The 14,361-nt window shown below is 46.2% G+C and overlaps 1 protein-coding gene across 10 annotated transcripts in view; it reads right to left on the minus strand.

Moving 5' to 3' along the window:
• PRRC2B (proline rich coiled-coil 2B) overlaps nt 1-14,361 on the minus strand; it is a 46,880-nt gene that overhangs the window by 21,165 nt on the left and 11,354 nt on the right. For 6 of the 10 annotated variants that reach the window (XM_039561984.1, XM_039561980.1, XM_039561983.1 and 3 more), the window contains exons 2-13: nt 12,116-12,283; nt 11,014-11,191; nt 10,695-10,797; nt 9,680-9,752; nt 6,821-6,964; nt 5,950-6,191; nt 5,467-5,588; nt 4,869-5,011; nt 4,181-4,271; nt 3,586-3,778; nt 2,904-3,219; nt 2,097-2,293 (exon numbers count right to left, since the gene is read on the minus strand). In XM_039561984.1, coding sequence (XP_039417918.1) covers nt 2,097-2,293; nt 2,904-3,219; nt 3,586-3,778; nt 4,181-4,271; nt 4,869-5,011; nt 5,467-5,588; nt 5,950-6,191; nt 6,821-6,964; nt 9,680-9,752; nt 10,695-10,797; nt 11,014-11,191; nt 12,116-12,230 — 1,917 coding nt within the window. In that variant the 5' untranslated portion in view covers nt 12,231-12,283. The remainder of the gene's footprint in view (nt 1-2,096; nt 2,294-2,903; nt 3,220-3,585; nt 3,779-4,180; nt 4,272-4,868; nt 5,012-5,466; nt 5,589-5,949; nt 6,192-6,820; nt 6,965-9,679; nt 9,753-10,694; nt 10,798-11,013; nt 11,192-12,115; nt 12,284-14,361) is intronic. The other 4 variants (XM_039561978.1, XM_039561979.1, XM_039561981.1 and 1 more) reach the window with 3 other exon arrangements.

Genomic DNA, 14,361 nt, shown 5'->3' on the forward strand with positions numbered 1-14,361 from the left:
CCACTTCCTAACTGGAACCAAATACTTTAGAAGATGTCACATTTTTCAGGAAATGAAATTTATTTAGTGTGTATATATATTACTTCCACCCCTGTCAGCTGAACAGATTATATAAAAACAACCTAAACCAAATTAAGAGAGCTGTTAATATTTTACAGTGTTTCCTGTGCATCCTCCAGAGACAGGCTGGCACTTGCAGGTTGTTTCCACATCTCCCACATGGCCAGTCCACCTTCCTTTAGCTGAGGACTGTCATGATGTTAATTTGATTTGACATTTAACTTTTGCTGAAGATCCAAGAAGAATATATATTTGAAGGGAGTTCTATGTATTGAAGAAAGCTTTCAAACACTAAACAGCTCCAATTAACATGAAATGCATCTACTTATGTGTCAAACTTGCCACCATCTTTTTTTGCTAAGCTTACAAGTGTCAGATACTGTAACTGTTTATTAAAAAAGCCAATCCCCAGCTGCGGAGCAAAAGAGAGACCTTTGAATCTGAGGCATCATTACAGCAAGGAAGGCTTTGATAAACGCAGATTATATCTACATTATCTAGTCCTCCGGTACCTTGGAGAAAATATTTCCTTTGTGAAACCAAAACTTTTCCATTTTATTCTTTTCATAGAGCTACTAAAGCAGCAATACAAGCCAGCCAAAACATGCACTGACTCATACATACTAACATCACAGAGGGTAAGAGAAAATAAAATAAAACTTCGTGTTCTTCCAGCAGCAATGACCTGTGGTATTATTAGCATGACAGCAAAGACATCCAATTCTTTTTTGTTTTAAGAGCATCTCTTTTCAAGAGTAACATTAAGCAGCATTTGCTGCTGTACATCTGAATCATGAAAATGTCAACCGCTGAGCAACGAGCACAGGAAACATCCATAAAAGAGCAATTACTGAGCTTCCAAGCAAAAGCCAATTGTGAGCTCTCGCTAAGATCTGCGGCAGAGTTGATTGTATCCCATTTCAAGTGGTTATTTTATGAAGAATAGCAATTAACTTAGCATTATCTAAAGCCTGAGTCCTCTGTCCCCTGGTTTGGCCCCGCTGCCCTATAGAGGCTCACTGCATCTGGAAGCAGAGCTGCACAGCCCGTATGGCACATACAGCATTGAAAGGTCAGGCAAGAGCCAAGATGCACAAAGCAGTTCGGCTGATGTCTCAGTGCCCCAGAAGAGAGTTTTCAATGCAACAAAAATGAAACATTTAAGACCAAACATTTTTATGGTGCAAAGAAAACAATTATTTGAAAGAGCCTCACAGAAAAAAAACCCAAGCAGGTAGTAGATGAGAGCAAAGAATCAGCCTTCTGCAAAGGCAGGAGGTGGAATGAGAAGCGTGCCACACCAGAACTCCCTCCCAGTCCAGAAGCAGTCCAGCAACTTGCCAACCTAAGCACAGTTTGCCCTGGCAAGCAAATGGCTGCCCATACAATGGTAAGAGCACAGCAAGCGCCGAGTGAAATGGAAGCAGCTGAACCCCAAGGGTTTTCCCTTCCCTTCCCTTGTCCTGTGTATTCAGTCACTGCAGCAGCGCTGAAGAACAGCAGCTCATCTTGTGCCAGAGAGTAAGAAGAGATGTTCATCAGGTTCAGTGCCAGCCCAAGAACGGAAGCTTCCCTGGGCCAGGCCTACACAAGCACCAAGACAGCCACTGATGCGCTCATGGTTTTGGACGTGGGAAGCAGAACATCCCCAGCTTCTCCTGCTCATGCCATTTGTAAACCAGAGCTCTGCCACAAACCACACAGTCCTAAGAGCTCCCACTGTCAGGAGATGCCCAGACAACCACGCAAGACAAGTCAGCATTTCTGACAGCACTGTATTTTTCTCCTAGGCAAGTGACAAACCTGGCTGAGCCCTACCCACAATAGCTTCAGCATCACAGGGTGCATGGAAAACTCATGTAGCTCATACAGAGCCTTTCTACCCAATCAGTCAGGATACATCCATGATGAGAAGTACTGAAAAAGGCCAGGGTAAAAATCCATTTATCTCCTCCCAGCCCAAAGACTGATGGTGTTGAGAACCCCATGATTCAGTGGGGGTCCAGAAAAGAGGGTTGTGAGCTCACAGCCATTACCTGCTGCTGTTGCTGCTGTTGCTGCTGCCTCTGGAATCGTGGGGGAAGAGACTTCTGGTATTTGTTGAATTCTTGTGCTGGCGAGGGAGCTTCTCTGAGCTCCTCCTCACTGCTGCTTTGGGCTGCTGCTGCTGGAGCAGGAGTCTCCTCTTCCAGATAGCCAACAGAGGTATCCTGCGTGTGAAACTCAGGGGTTGCTGCAGAGAAGAAAACAAGCCTTCAAGAGCCTGCTCATGACAGAGCTGGGAGTGCCCCACCACCACCAAACATACACAGGTGTGGGCATGTCCTGACTGCATGGCTGAACCTTATTACAACCATATATAGCACATCCTCTACCTTGACAGCCTAAAAAGGGTTTTGTCCATCTTGTTTTCGTGATAAATTCTGAGATCCTCCTTTGCTATCAGCCTTCTGCTTAAGCATTGGGGAGAAAGTCCTTTTCCCATTAGTCCTTAAATCTGCCAGCACTTCCTGATTTTCTATCTATGGCCATGAGCACTTAATATTATCATCCAATCATGAGAAGCTCATGAGGCCCATTCCAACAAGGCCCCTGCTAGCACAGCTCACTGAGCACAGCAACTAAAGAAGTTTGTATTTATTTCAATAGCTTTTTTTTATTTCATCAACCTTCCTCACCAATGCAAAATACTCTGCAGAATGCAAGAAGCAGCAGATCCCTCAAGGGCAGCTGAAGGGCCCTCTGAACACTCCCTCGCAGGAACTCCCCCACTCCAGGTAAGAGATCAGCACAATGGCAAAAAAAGCAATTTTTACAGGGTGAGGCAGGCAGTGTTTCTGTACCTTTACGGAAAGCATGGCCATTCTCTTGTGCAGTGTTTTTCTCGGTGCTGGGAGGTCGCACATCTTCATTCCCTGTGTGTTTCTGTGTCTCCCCACTCTTCTGAGCCAGTTTGCATTTCTGATCAAGTTGCTTGAGCTTTGCAGCACAGGCTGCCAGGCGCTCCTCCCTGGCGCGCCGCTCCTCCTCCTCCCGTCGCCTCCTGGCTCTCTCGACAGCCTCAGAGATCTCAGAGTGCACAAACTTCTGTCTCACAGGCACCTTTTCTTCTTTATCCTCGAGGGACTGCTGCCTGAGAACACTTCCCAGTGCAGGCTTCTGCCAGAGAAAAAACATTCCTCCATAATCATGACCCAGCTAGCTCCTCTCTCTTGAGCTTTGCATCCCATGCTGAGGATATCCCCTTCTGACCCTCTCCCCTCTATCCTCATGCACAAATCCCCGTTACTGGGGAGAGTTATTGCTATTTGGTTCAATAACTCCATTTTCTCACTGACAACCCCACTGTTCTGCACCAGCTTCAATTTCTTTTCCCTAGTGGAAGTGCTATGCATAAAGATGTGGATAGGTGGATAGAAACCAAGAACAGAAAAATTCATCAGCATCCCATTTTCAATAAAATGTCAAACTGGCCTCTTAAGGACACAGATGGGCTTCCAGCTCACCCATGTGGGTTCAACCTACCTGGTACTCTGAGGCAGAGCTCCAGCCATTCAGCTTCCTTGGAGGCTGCTGTGAATCCTGCACTTTCCGGACTGGCCGGGACAAACCAACTGAATCATTCCAATTTTTTCCTTCTTCCAAGGTGTGCTTGACATCTGCACTGTCTGCAGAGCTCAGGGACAACTGTCGCTGCCTTCTGGGATCCCAGCTGTTCCTGTCACATAAATAGCTTTATTATTGCATTTGCTACTTGCCTCAGGAAGCACTTGCAGCCTTATCAAGTGGCAAAGGCAACTGACTCTAATAAAAAGGAAAGATCACAAAACGCTACCAGAAGTGATGTGCTTTTCTTTAAGGTGCATAAGGATCAACTCCACTATTGTGCAGCAGGATAAAGGTGAGAAAAGAGGAGGAAAAAAGCCTGGCAAACTGGCAGTCAGCTGCTAGACCTACACATATCCTTGAAGACCACTCAAACACTGGCCAGTAGAATCAACAAAGTCACAGCAACAAATCCGGGAGATCAAGACTCCACATTTAGGACAAGTCTTTAGAGACCCTGGTACTGTTCACTTTTACTGAAACAACTGTAGGTGCAAATAGAGCAACTTCTTACCACTTCTGTCGTCCGTCTTTAAGAGTTTCTTCCTCTTCTTCATCTTCACTAAACTTTAGTTTCTCAGAATAATCCACTTCATCATGAATGCCTATGAAGGCAGCAAGGGAGAATGGATTTATGAGAGGAAAGAAACAGGTGTCTTGTCCTGATAAAGCTTATGCCCCACTTTAGCACTAAATTACAGGACACACACGCTTGGCATGAACTACTCGCAAAGCCAAATGTCCAGCACTGGTCCTGGAAATCACAGAATAGCTTGGGTTGGAAGGGACCTTTAATGTCATCTACCAAGCCCTCTCCTCAGTGAGCAGGGACAACTTCAACTACATCAAGCAAGAAATTATGGGAGCGGTGTGGACACACACTGCTGAACAGCTGGGCTGGTCCCAGAGGAGGAGCACAAACAGCCTGGGAATGGGGGCTGCAAATGAGGAGACAGTCACCAAGATAGGCTGTGTGCAATTGGATACTGAATGCCATGACTGAGAAGGCAGGACATAATCTCCTTCCCAGCACCCACAGTGCTATTCCTCCTGCTGTATTTGGTGTTTTCAGATTTTAGGAGTCTTCAGATCCAGTTCCTTGAGCACAGTGTGATGGAAGGATCAGAAGGATCCATTGTGTCATCATTTACACCAACAGCAATTTCACAACTACACAAAGCTAGAGCATGAAGGTACTTTACCTGCCCATCCATCATCTGCATCATTGTCCAGCTCATCCAGCCCCTTCAGGTTCTCTGCGTTGATGATGGTGGGACGAGGCACTCGCTCCATCTGCTGCCGAACTGGTCGGGCTGGGCGAGACAGGCTGAGCCTGTTCTCTTTTCTGTAGGAAAACACAGACTTGGTCAGAAACAGCAAACAGAAAATTAAAGAATGCAGAGCCAAATTTGTAACACCAAATCAGTCCTTTTCTACTGTGCACTTATGAACAATGCATCCGAATTTCTCTCCCTGTCCAGCAGTTTCTTCCCCTTGTCTACCTGGTACGCACTTCCTAGAACTTACAGATCAGAGCTGCAACCCCTCCAGTCCAGGATCACACACCAATTCCCATGTCCCCCTGCTCTTCAGACACACAATGCCTACAGCCTTGCAACATTTCAGCTGCTGTGTAGCTGGAGCAAAGCACTCCTCCTTTGGGCAAAAAACAGGGCTTCCCCTTTGGTGCCTGCAGCTTCACACATGCAACTGCATCCTTGGCCCAAACTCTTGCCTAGTTTAAGGTTCATGTCACACCCTGAACCTGCCTCTCAAGTGGGAAAGTGATGGCAGCCTTACCCATCCTGGTCATTCATTTGGAATTGTCTGAAAGGTACCCGGGGCTCAAGCCGAAGCTGAGGAACGGGGAAAGACCCTCGGTCCAGCGATGCAGGGGTCTCGGATGGCTGTTGTGGACACATCTGGAATGACGCAAAGCAAAACAGCCTGGTTTTTCTCCTTGCCATAGGAAGGTTTACCCAGATGAGGTTACAACACGTGCACAGTAGTGGCACCCGCACCAAGGGGAAACGAACATTTCATATCTGTCTGCCCAACAGGCCACATGCTAATGGTTCCCTCCCCAGCTCCAGAGGCAAAGGGGCAACTTCTCTTTGGGCTGAGCAAGGCTGTGCTACACAAACCAAAAACATGTCAAGAGAAGGATCCCTGAGCAAGCCCCAAAAACCAACCGAGAGTCCAGAAAATACACCTCAGCTGATTTCAAACCCACACACACATTCCAAGAATCGAGGACACACTTGTGGAAAAAGGGTCACTTACAAAAGCAGGTAGCATGTCATGGTATGTGGGTGGCTGGTAGACGTTTCCCATGAACTGCGAAGCCCCTTTGCGGACAGGCTGAGCTGGGCGGAGAGACGGCTCCTTGGGATCGCTGGCGCTCGCTGAGGAGGGGGCCCCGTCTCCAGTGCTGGAGGTCTTGCTGCCCAGCTCAGCAGGGGAGGCGGTCAGAGATGTGGCAGAGGTGATGTTCCTCCCACCGCCCTCCCTCCAACTGGTGACATCTGGAAAAGAGGTAAGAACTATGTTAATATTTGTAAATGCAGGCAGCCACTCTACCAGAAAGTCTCAAAACCTCAAGTGCTCTGGTCAAGCTCTAATTACACTAAGGTTGTAGAAAAATATCAAGGACCAATAAAAATCTCCAACTGTGTTTATTTTCTTAAGAGAGGAGCAGCATCAGCTGGTACTAAGTAATTGCTGCATCAGTGGTGTCCTTATTTGCCAATAAACCTGAACTCCTACCAACTCTGTTCCCCATCTCCACAGTCCTTACCCTGCAGAATTAAGGTCAATTAGATGCAAAAACACTCAAAGAGAAGCCACATTACACCACACACTAATTTCACTGTGGCTCCCCTCGCCCAGGAAGAGGCCTGCTTTGCAACATCACACAGCAATTTTTACTAAACAGTGTAGTAGATGACAATCCATACTTGGCTGTCTGGACCACAGAACATCAGCACCACGTGATCATCTGCTAAGCGGCCTGACACGTGTAAGCTCATAGAAAGATAAAAGGAAATATAAGGATGGAGTACTTGGTACTGCTGTGAACTGGCACCCCCTGCCCAAAACAGACTCAATGGTTTATGTGCTGGGATAAGGCAGAAAGACACAATCCTTCACTCACTTTGGGGGCGGAGGCTTGGTCCTGGCCCATACGACGGATCTAAGGCGCCCTTTTCTTTGCCAACCTTGTCCTGCTCGCCAGCTGCTTTCAGCGTCGGAAATTCCTCGGGAGAGAAGGATAACAGTCGGCTTGAGGCCCTTGAACCTGTCAGACAAATAAGTGTTGGACTCAGAGAAGATCCTTCCACTGTTTCAACTCCCTTATGAGATCAGCCTGGAAATGTGTTTCCTGGGAATCTGGGCCTCTGGCATATTTAAACCCAAATTACTATCGTACCAGCACCTCACTTCACATCCCCAACACTCTCAGACACTGTCACCAACACGACAACACATGTCCTCACCCAGCACTCCTACACTCAGGATCTTTATTTATTCTCACATTCAACGAAGTCAGTGAACTTTCTCAGCTTCCGAATATTTTTGTGAAGTACAGAACTTAGACAGAGGCAGAGATATAAATTCTGCAAGATCACTCATAAATGATACCCTGCTATCAAGTATTTGACATTTATATTGAGACTCTGCTCACACCTCACTCTGCCAGGGAAGCAAAATTGTTAAAATTTCTGTCGATGTATCAGTGAAAGATCACAGGTAAGGACAGATGTGCTACGCTCTCCTCCCTGCTGCAGCACTTTCAAGATGCAGATCACTGGCCAGATCAGGCCAGGTTCATTTCTAGTCACTGGAAATTGTCTTGCTGAGTCATCAGTCACCCCAGAACAACAGTTCTCTGTCAATTCTAAAGACCTGCCAGTGACTGGAACACAAAACACAGCAATTCTCCTAAATCTGTTGGCAAGATAACACTGAAAAAAAGGAAATTGCTAGCATTACTGTACTATTAAGACATTAAAAGAATTGCTTTTTCTGAGAACTGTTTCTCAGTGTTACTTGGCTAATGCTCTCTAAAAAAGACATTTCAGAATTATATTAGAAGCATCAGCAATGAGTACTGAAGACTTGCAAGAGTCTCATCCTTCTCCTTCCTTGTCCTGAAGAGTCAGGACAGACTGGCTTAAGTCATTTTTATTTTCTGGAACTTGCACACTGCACAAGACCTCCCATGTGAAATTTCCAGGGAAGACTCTGCAACAGCTGCCCAAAACACCCTCAATTTCAGACAGATGAAATTACTTGAGAAGGACATTGCCTAAATACATCACAACGTAGCTAAGACTTCCTGAAGAGTTCTGATTTTTACTGAACTAGAACGGCACAGGTAAGTGTCTTTCAGGGGAGACATCCACCCCCAGGTAAGGCTGCACCATGTAAGAACTATTTATGTGCAGCCATTAACAATTTGTACTCTAACCCTGAGCAGCATCACACTGAAAAAAGTCTGGTGCCTCTTTTTTCCCCTCCAAATGTCCCTTATACAGAAAACACAGGCATGGAGAAGTCCATAATTAATTTATTAGACCACTTTTCTTCAGGATACACCCTCCAAAGGAGGGTGCAGCCCTCTTCTAAGACATAAAAAGAACAAAAAGCAAGAGACTCTCCTCTTCGTAATATCTGAATTAGCTTAGAAGGAAAAGCAATTGTTCAGTGCCACTAGAAAAGAGGTGCAAGCATGGGATGGCCTAAGAAATCCTTTCAGACAGATTTCTGCTGCTTCTGTGATTCAATTATCTTCTAATTAAGCTGCCCTTAGCCACATAGGCAACTGTTTTCTTGGATTGAGAACTCTCCATTGTTAAGTGTGACCTAGAATGAGTTTTCAAAAAAATCTTTTAAGAACATCGTTAGATGATCAGATTTCAAAATGACTGTTCAGGAGGTCTACACAGCAAGACTCAAGAAAGTACCAATTAACCAAACAAGACAGTCTTTGCACTGGCCACCAACCTCAGGCAAGTACAAGTTTCTGCTTTAACATTTAGCCTTCAAGAAACACCCTCTCAATTAAGGGCCTCATTTAATTTAGGGTAAACTTGTCCCCCCTGTTTCTGCAATCAGCAGCTGTCTCTTCAGTTCTTTCAAATCTCTCTGCAATTTCACTTGACAAGTGAATGGTTCCAGGTCTGTTCACATTAAAAGTGGAACTGAGCCGTTATTCTCACTATGGTTTTAATGGCACTACTCAGTGCAGCTGGAAACCACCTCCTGTGTGGAAATGGATGCATCTGAAGACAACTAAACTCTCAATTCATGTTAACACTGCTTCAGGATTCTCAGTCAAGCAGAAGCCATTAGCAGCACAGTTACTGAGGGAGACTTAACAGCAAGGCCTCAGCCAATGTGCAGGCAGGTGGACCCTGCAGCAGCTCCACTGCCACTGCAACTCCCTTGGATCATGGATCCAAGGAGTTCTGTACAAGAACATTCCAGCCTCACTTCTGACTGCCCAGTTAGGTTAAGATGCCCTTGCTACTACCCATGGAGATGCCTACATTTCCTCTCTCTAATGTCCCTTCTCCTTTCTTCTTCTCTTCTAAACCAATCCCACCCACCCCCCCCGCCCCGAATTTCACTCTGCTTACTGCACCTTTATTACACACTGCTCTGGGCTGATTGAAGATTCTCATGCCGGGGCAAACATTTCCCTTCTCCTTCAGAACCTTCCCCTCCCAGAACTCCCTGCTGCATCCCAAGAGCATGATTTGCTCTGGTTCAATGCAGCCATGAGACACGTTCTGTTCAAGCAATGTCTTGCACTGGCAAGACATCCTGAACTGATTCAGCTGCATCATTCCAGCCAACACATCACACAGACTGAAAACAGGACTCAGAAGGCCTCACTCCCATTCTGCACCAGGCTGACAGGGAGGGCAGGAAGAAATGGAGCCCACCACCCCATCTCATGCCTGTCTGGGAAAAACAGGCACACACCATTCCTCTTTATCATACTCACCACCTTCTTGTCCTGCTGGCTTTCCATTCAGCTGTGCCCATGACTTTGGTCCACCTGGCACTGAATTTGTACTCTGAAAACAAAACAAAGCAAAAAAAGAAAGCCCAACACAGATCAGTTAAGATTCATGACTGTTTCTCATTTCCTGACTGGCACCTGCTATGGTTCAGGCCTCCAGATCACCCAGATACCACAGGTCTCCACAGCTTCAAGCTGGGGCTACAGTGAGCTGTCCCCCACTCCAGTGTACTACAAAGACTACAGCAAAAATCCTCTTCTCTGCTCTGCCCTAATGTCTCCTCTGCTCATCTTCACCGTTTCCCCAACTTGAACTCTCATCAAGCTTTCCCTTTGTTCTGCTGCATTTTTCCAAATGGTCTCCTTAATCTTCCAGATTTGTTCCATGCTACACCTCAGCTTGAAGGCTACTCTTTCTCAAGCACTAACTACTCTTCTCCTCTTCAAAACATAACTCCTGTCCTGATTTCCCTGAACCTCAAGGGCTGGGAATTTTTTTTTAAGCCAGGAAGTGTGAGATCTGCAACACATGGGGCCAGGTCCTTGCACTCTCTGAGACACCTTCTTGCTTGCCAGTAGCTTTTTCAGGTCCTTTCACTGGCTACTTCTCCCACATAACCAGATCTCTTCCCATCAAGTCTCATCAGGCTGGGAGTAAGAGCTGGATCTGTTGTCACCAAGTGACGTTTGAATTACAACAGAAGTAGAGTAGTTTAGAAGTGCTAACCAGCCATCCCACATTCCAGCCATTTTTTTTCTAGACTGCAACTAGACTTTCTGCACACATTTGAGAAATATAGTTCTGTGTACGTTACTTTTGTAACCTGCAGCACAACACTCCTGGTGCACAGCAGCTGGGACTCAAGAGAGTCACTTCCACGAGAACCGATTATACAGGAGCTTTTTCTTAAGTGCAAGGCAGCACAGGCAATTAAAGCCTTCAAGCTGCCTGGGGACAGGGGAAGCAGGGTGGCAGTCAGAGACTGCTGGCACCTACCTCCTGACTGATTGACTGTGTCGGCTTCTGTAAATTGGAGACAGATTTCTGCAAACCCTGCTGCGGCAGCGACTCCTGCAGCTGTGCAGCTGTCGCACTGGAACTGAGCAGAGACAGAAGAGGTGAGACCAAAGGGGAAGGAAGGCAGGAAAACAACTCTGGGCAATTTGGCAGTTGCTAAAAGATCAAGCTAAAACACTGGCTCTACAGGGGCCTGGACAACAGAGAACTGATCCCTGTAACGTCTGACACCAAGCACAGTAGGGCACAACCACTGCTGCCTGCCTGACAAAACTTACCGAAGATTCACTCTACCCACCTCTTTTGGTCTGGCTGATCCTGCTTGTTTGCCCATCCTGTACCGTCCTTGGGTACTATAATGATGTTGGGGTCGTTTCCTTTGTTCTCAGACTTCAAGCTAGGCAAATTTGCAGGAGGTGGCATGCGCCGGGCAGCAGCAACTTTCCCAAGACTCTGTAAGCCATGTCTAGGAATAACTGGCGAGAAAGGAACAGCAGCAGGTCAGAGGGCTGTATCCTGCTAGATAACTAACCTTAATTAGGAAGCCTGTGGCTGGGTGCAGCCCCAACAGAAGTGCTGCTGCTATGTCAACACACAGGTTGCTTCCCACAGGACCACAGATGCAGCCGTCTGTTGTAGCAGCTGGCAAACAGCTCCTACAGCGGGAAGGAGAAAAATCCTTCTCCCCAACAAAGTGCTCACAGTGTCTTTTTGGAGGATTGCACAGGTAGCTCTTTCATTTCACCAAGGAGAAGCAGCACCCCCTTTTTACAGCTTGGGGAAATGGCCACCCAAGTCCACCTCTCAGCAGACAAACAGGTGACCTAACCCGGGAATCCTGAGGTCTCCATTTTCCAGCTCTATCCACCAGACCACATTTATTAAGAAAGTATTTTATTTTTTGTTTTCTATTGTCACACCAAATCCAGCACCAGTCCAGGCAAGGTAATTTTTTGAACCCACTATCTAATTTTGGTCATATTTCCATTGCAAAACCAACTCAGTTCTTTCCCAGTGGCCTTCAGTCCATGACTCTCACCTCACACAAGGTCTGACCAGCTTAAGGCACTTCAGTCAGCTCAGGTGCCCTGCCCTGGCACAGCTTAAGGCCCTGGTAAGGCTTCCATTTAAGCCTGCTACCCGTCCACTCTGCAGCAAGGACACAGGCAAAACAAAAGGGCCAAGAGCCCCCCAGCCGTCCTGGGTAATTCCTCTATGTCTCCACAGCAACAGCAGCACAAAGAGTCGTGGACATTTTCCTTTATGTCTTAATGAAACACAGGCTTTGACACCTGCACAGACACTGCAACCCAGCGGTGTCCCACAGGCTCAACAACCTGAATGAGTTCTGCAACAATACTCTTGGAAGACATCAAAAGCTTTCTGGAGGTGTTTCTTACCTGTAGTTCTGATAGCTTCTATTGACTTTCCTTTATACTTATCAAACAGGCTGAGAGTCGAGTACTTGCTTTTCCCATCCTTTCCCTTGGTTATTTGCCCCAAACGATCGGACATTGCGATGAAATGTCATCTAGTAAGGAAATTTCTCTGCGCCGCTCCCGATCTGCCTTTTAACAGAAGAGAACCAGGAAACCCCCATCAAACGGATTGTTCACCACAGACAAGCAAAACACAGCACACACACAACAGCAAGAACTGATCATACTCAGTGAGCACACGCATCAAGTTACAAGGTTTTAACTCCCTCCTCTTTAGCCACAAGAAGCTTTGGGGCTTTAAGATTCACAAACTGAATGAAAAGAACTGCAGGAACACACTTCTCACGGCATCTTTTTTCCTGCCACTCCAGTGCTGAAAGAAGTGAGGTGCTCTAAGTATGAGAACACGAGAGGGGGGTCAACAAGTCCTTGCTTTAGAAGGGCAAGTCTGACAATAAGCAGCTAAACACAGGGATTCCTAAACATAAAAGCCAGAAAAGCACTGTATCTTTGTATCTTATACCACACTGCAATTTATCATTGCATTTCCCCTGAAACACTGGCAGCTAGGTTTGTAATGTTTAGATTATGGTTCCACACTGGCCACAGTTATACCAGCAATTAATGCTTTGACAGCATCACTGAAAGGCAACAGAACTATTTCTCCAAATTCCCTTTTCCCATTGGCTGGCCATGAAAGAGAATTAAGGAGTCAAAAAAAACCTGCTCAGCCATACCAGATTCAGATTCTTGAGCCTGTGAGTTCAGCTGTTCTACTATGAATTCTCCAAACACATTACCAAAAAATTACATTCCTCTGTTGCTGGCACCTTGAACATAATTTTTAGCTTGAAATATACTTTTCACAGCAGATGCAGTTTGTTATTTTTCAATCTGATCTTTGCTGGCACAACATGCTGTGAGTAACACCCATCATGCAGCCAGTCTCCTTACATTGACTTTTTGGCTCCTGGAGCCTGGGACAAAGCTGAAACATGGGCAATGCACACACTGTAACATCAACTTTTATGTCAGAAAAGACACTTTGCTTACTTTCAATGGACCTATCTTTTGTTTTTTTAAAGCATCATTCTGTTCTAAATTTTCTCAAATCTAGCAGCTTCATCTAACCTTTCTGCACATAATTTAGACTTCCAGATTTCTTGTTGTAAAGCCTCTACTTTGAGCCTAAAACTGCTGGCAGTTTCATTTTACCATCTGCTAGGTCCCATCCTAGGGTTTCAACTCTGTGTTGGGAGTAACAAAACACTATATACGTGTATATATATGTATATATATACACACACACCCCTCAGATCTTCCCACACCTCACACTTTCTGAAACTCACCCAGCTGAAAGCCTTTTTCCAACAGAGACAGCAATCACTTTCTGAAAGAAACTATCTGACCAAAGGCTACAACTCCCATCAGCAATGCCTTATCAAACACAGTTTGCAGGTAAGAGGATTAGTCCATCACACATTATGTACAAATTAAAGCACAGACTGAGAACACGCTGGATAGAGCCAGGCTTGGAACGCAGTGCCAAGTGCGACCGGTCAAGTAAAGCCCATCTAAAGGCTGATGCCGGAGGCAGATGTCTGACCAATAAGCCTGGCACAACACAGCATTTGTTCTTGCACTGCAGGATTTAAATCAGGTCTGTCAGGTGCAAGAAGCCATGGACTCTGTGCTAGGTAGCCGGGGAGAGAGACAGAAGAGTATTTTCTGTCACTCAACAACAGCATCCAAGGGATGCTCAGGAAAAACACCGGGCTCCCCAGGAAGCCCCTCACAGCATTTCTGCTGGACCACCACATGGGGATGCAGCATGAAGGCTTTGTGGAGGCAACAGGGTTGGCTGGCAGTCTTGAGGCACCTTTTCCTGCAGAGTAGCAAACAGATCTTTGGCTCCAGTCTGGTTCATCTTTGCTCAGATGGCCACTATGTGCCAAAGAAAACAACAGCTCCTCCCTCACTCACCCATTTGCACTGTATTTTATTAGTAGGACAGACATAAAAGAGAGAGGGAGAAAACACACTGATTAGCACAACCTTGGCAGGAAAGCACAAGTTGGACTGAGAACAATGAGCTTTTTGAAGGGGCAGAGTTGTGGGGAGCCCCAGAGCAGAACAAAGAGCAGAGGGTGCTGTGCTGGCAAGAGCACAGCCACCTACTTGTACAGGTATACTGTGCCTTGCAGAAG

Source organism: Corvus cornix, chromosome 17 (genome assembly GCF_000738735.6).
Source record: "Corvus cornix cornix isolate S_Up_H32 chromosome 17, ASM73873v5, whole genome shotgun sequence".
Classification (NCBI taxonomy): Eukaryota; Metazoa; Chordata; class Aves; order Passeriformes; family Corvidae; genus Corvus; species Corvus cornix.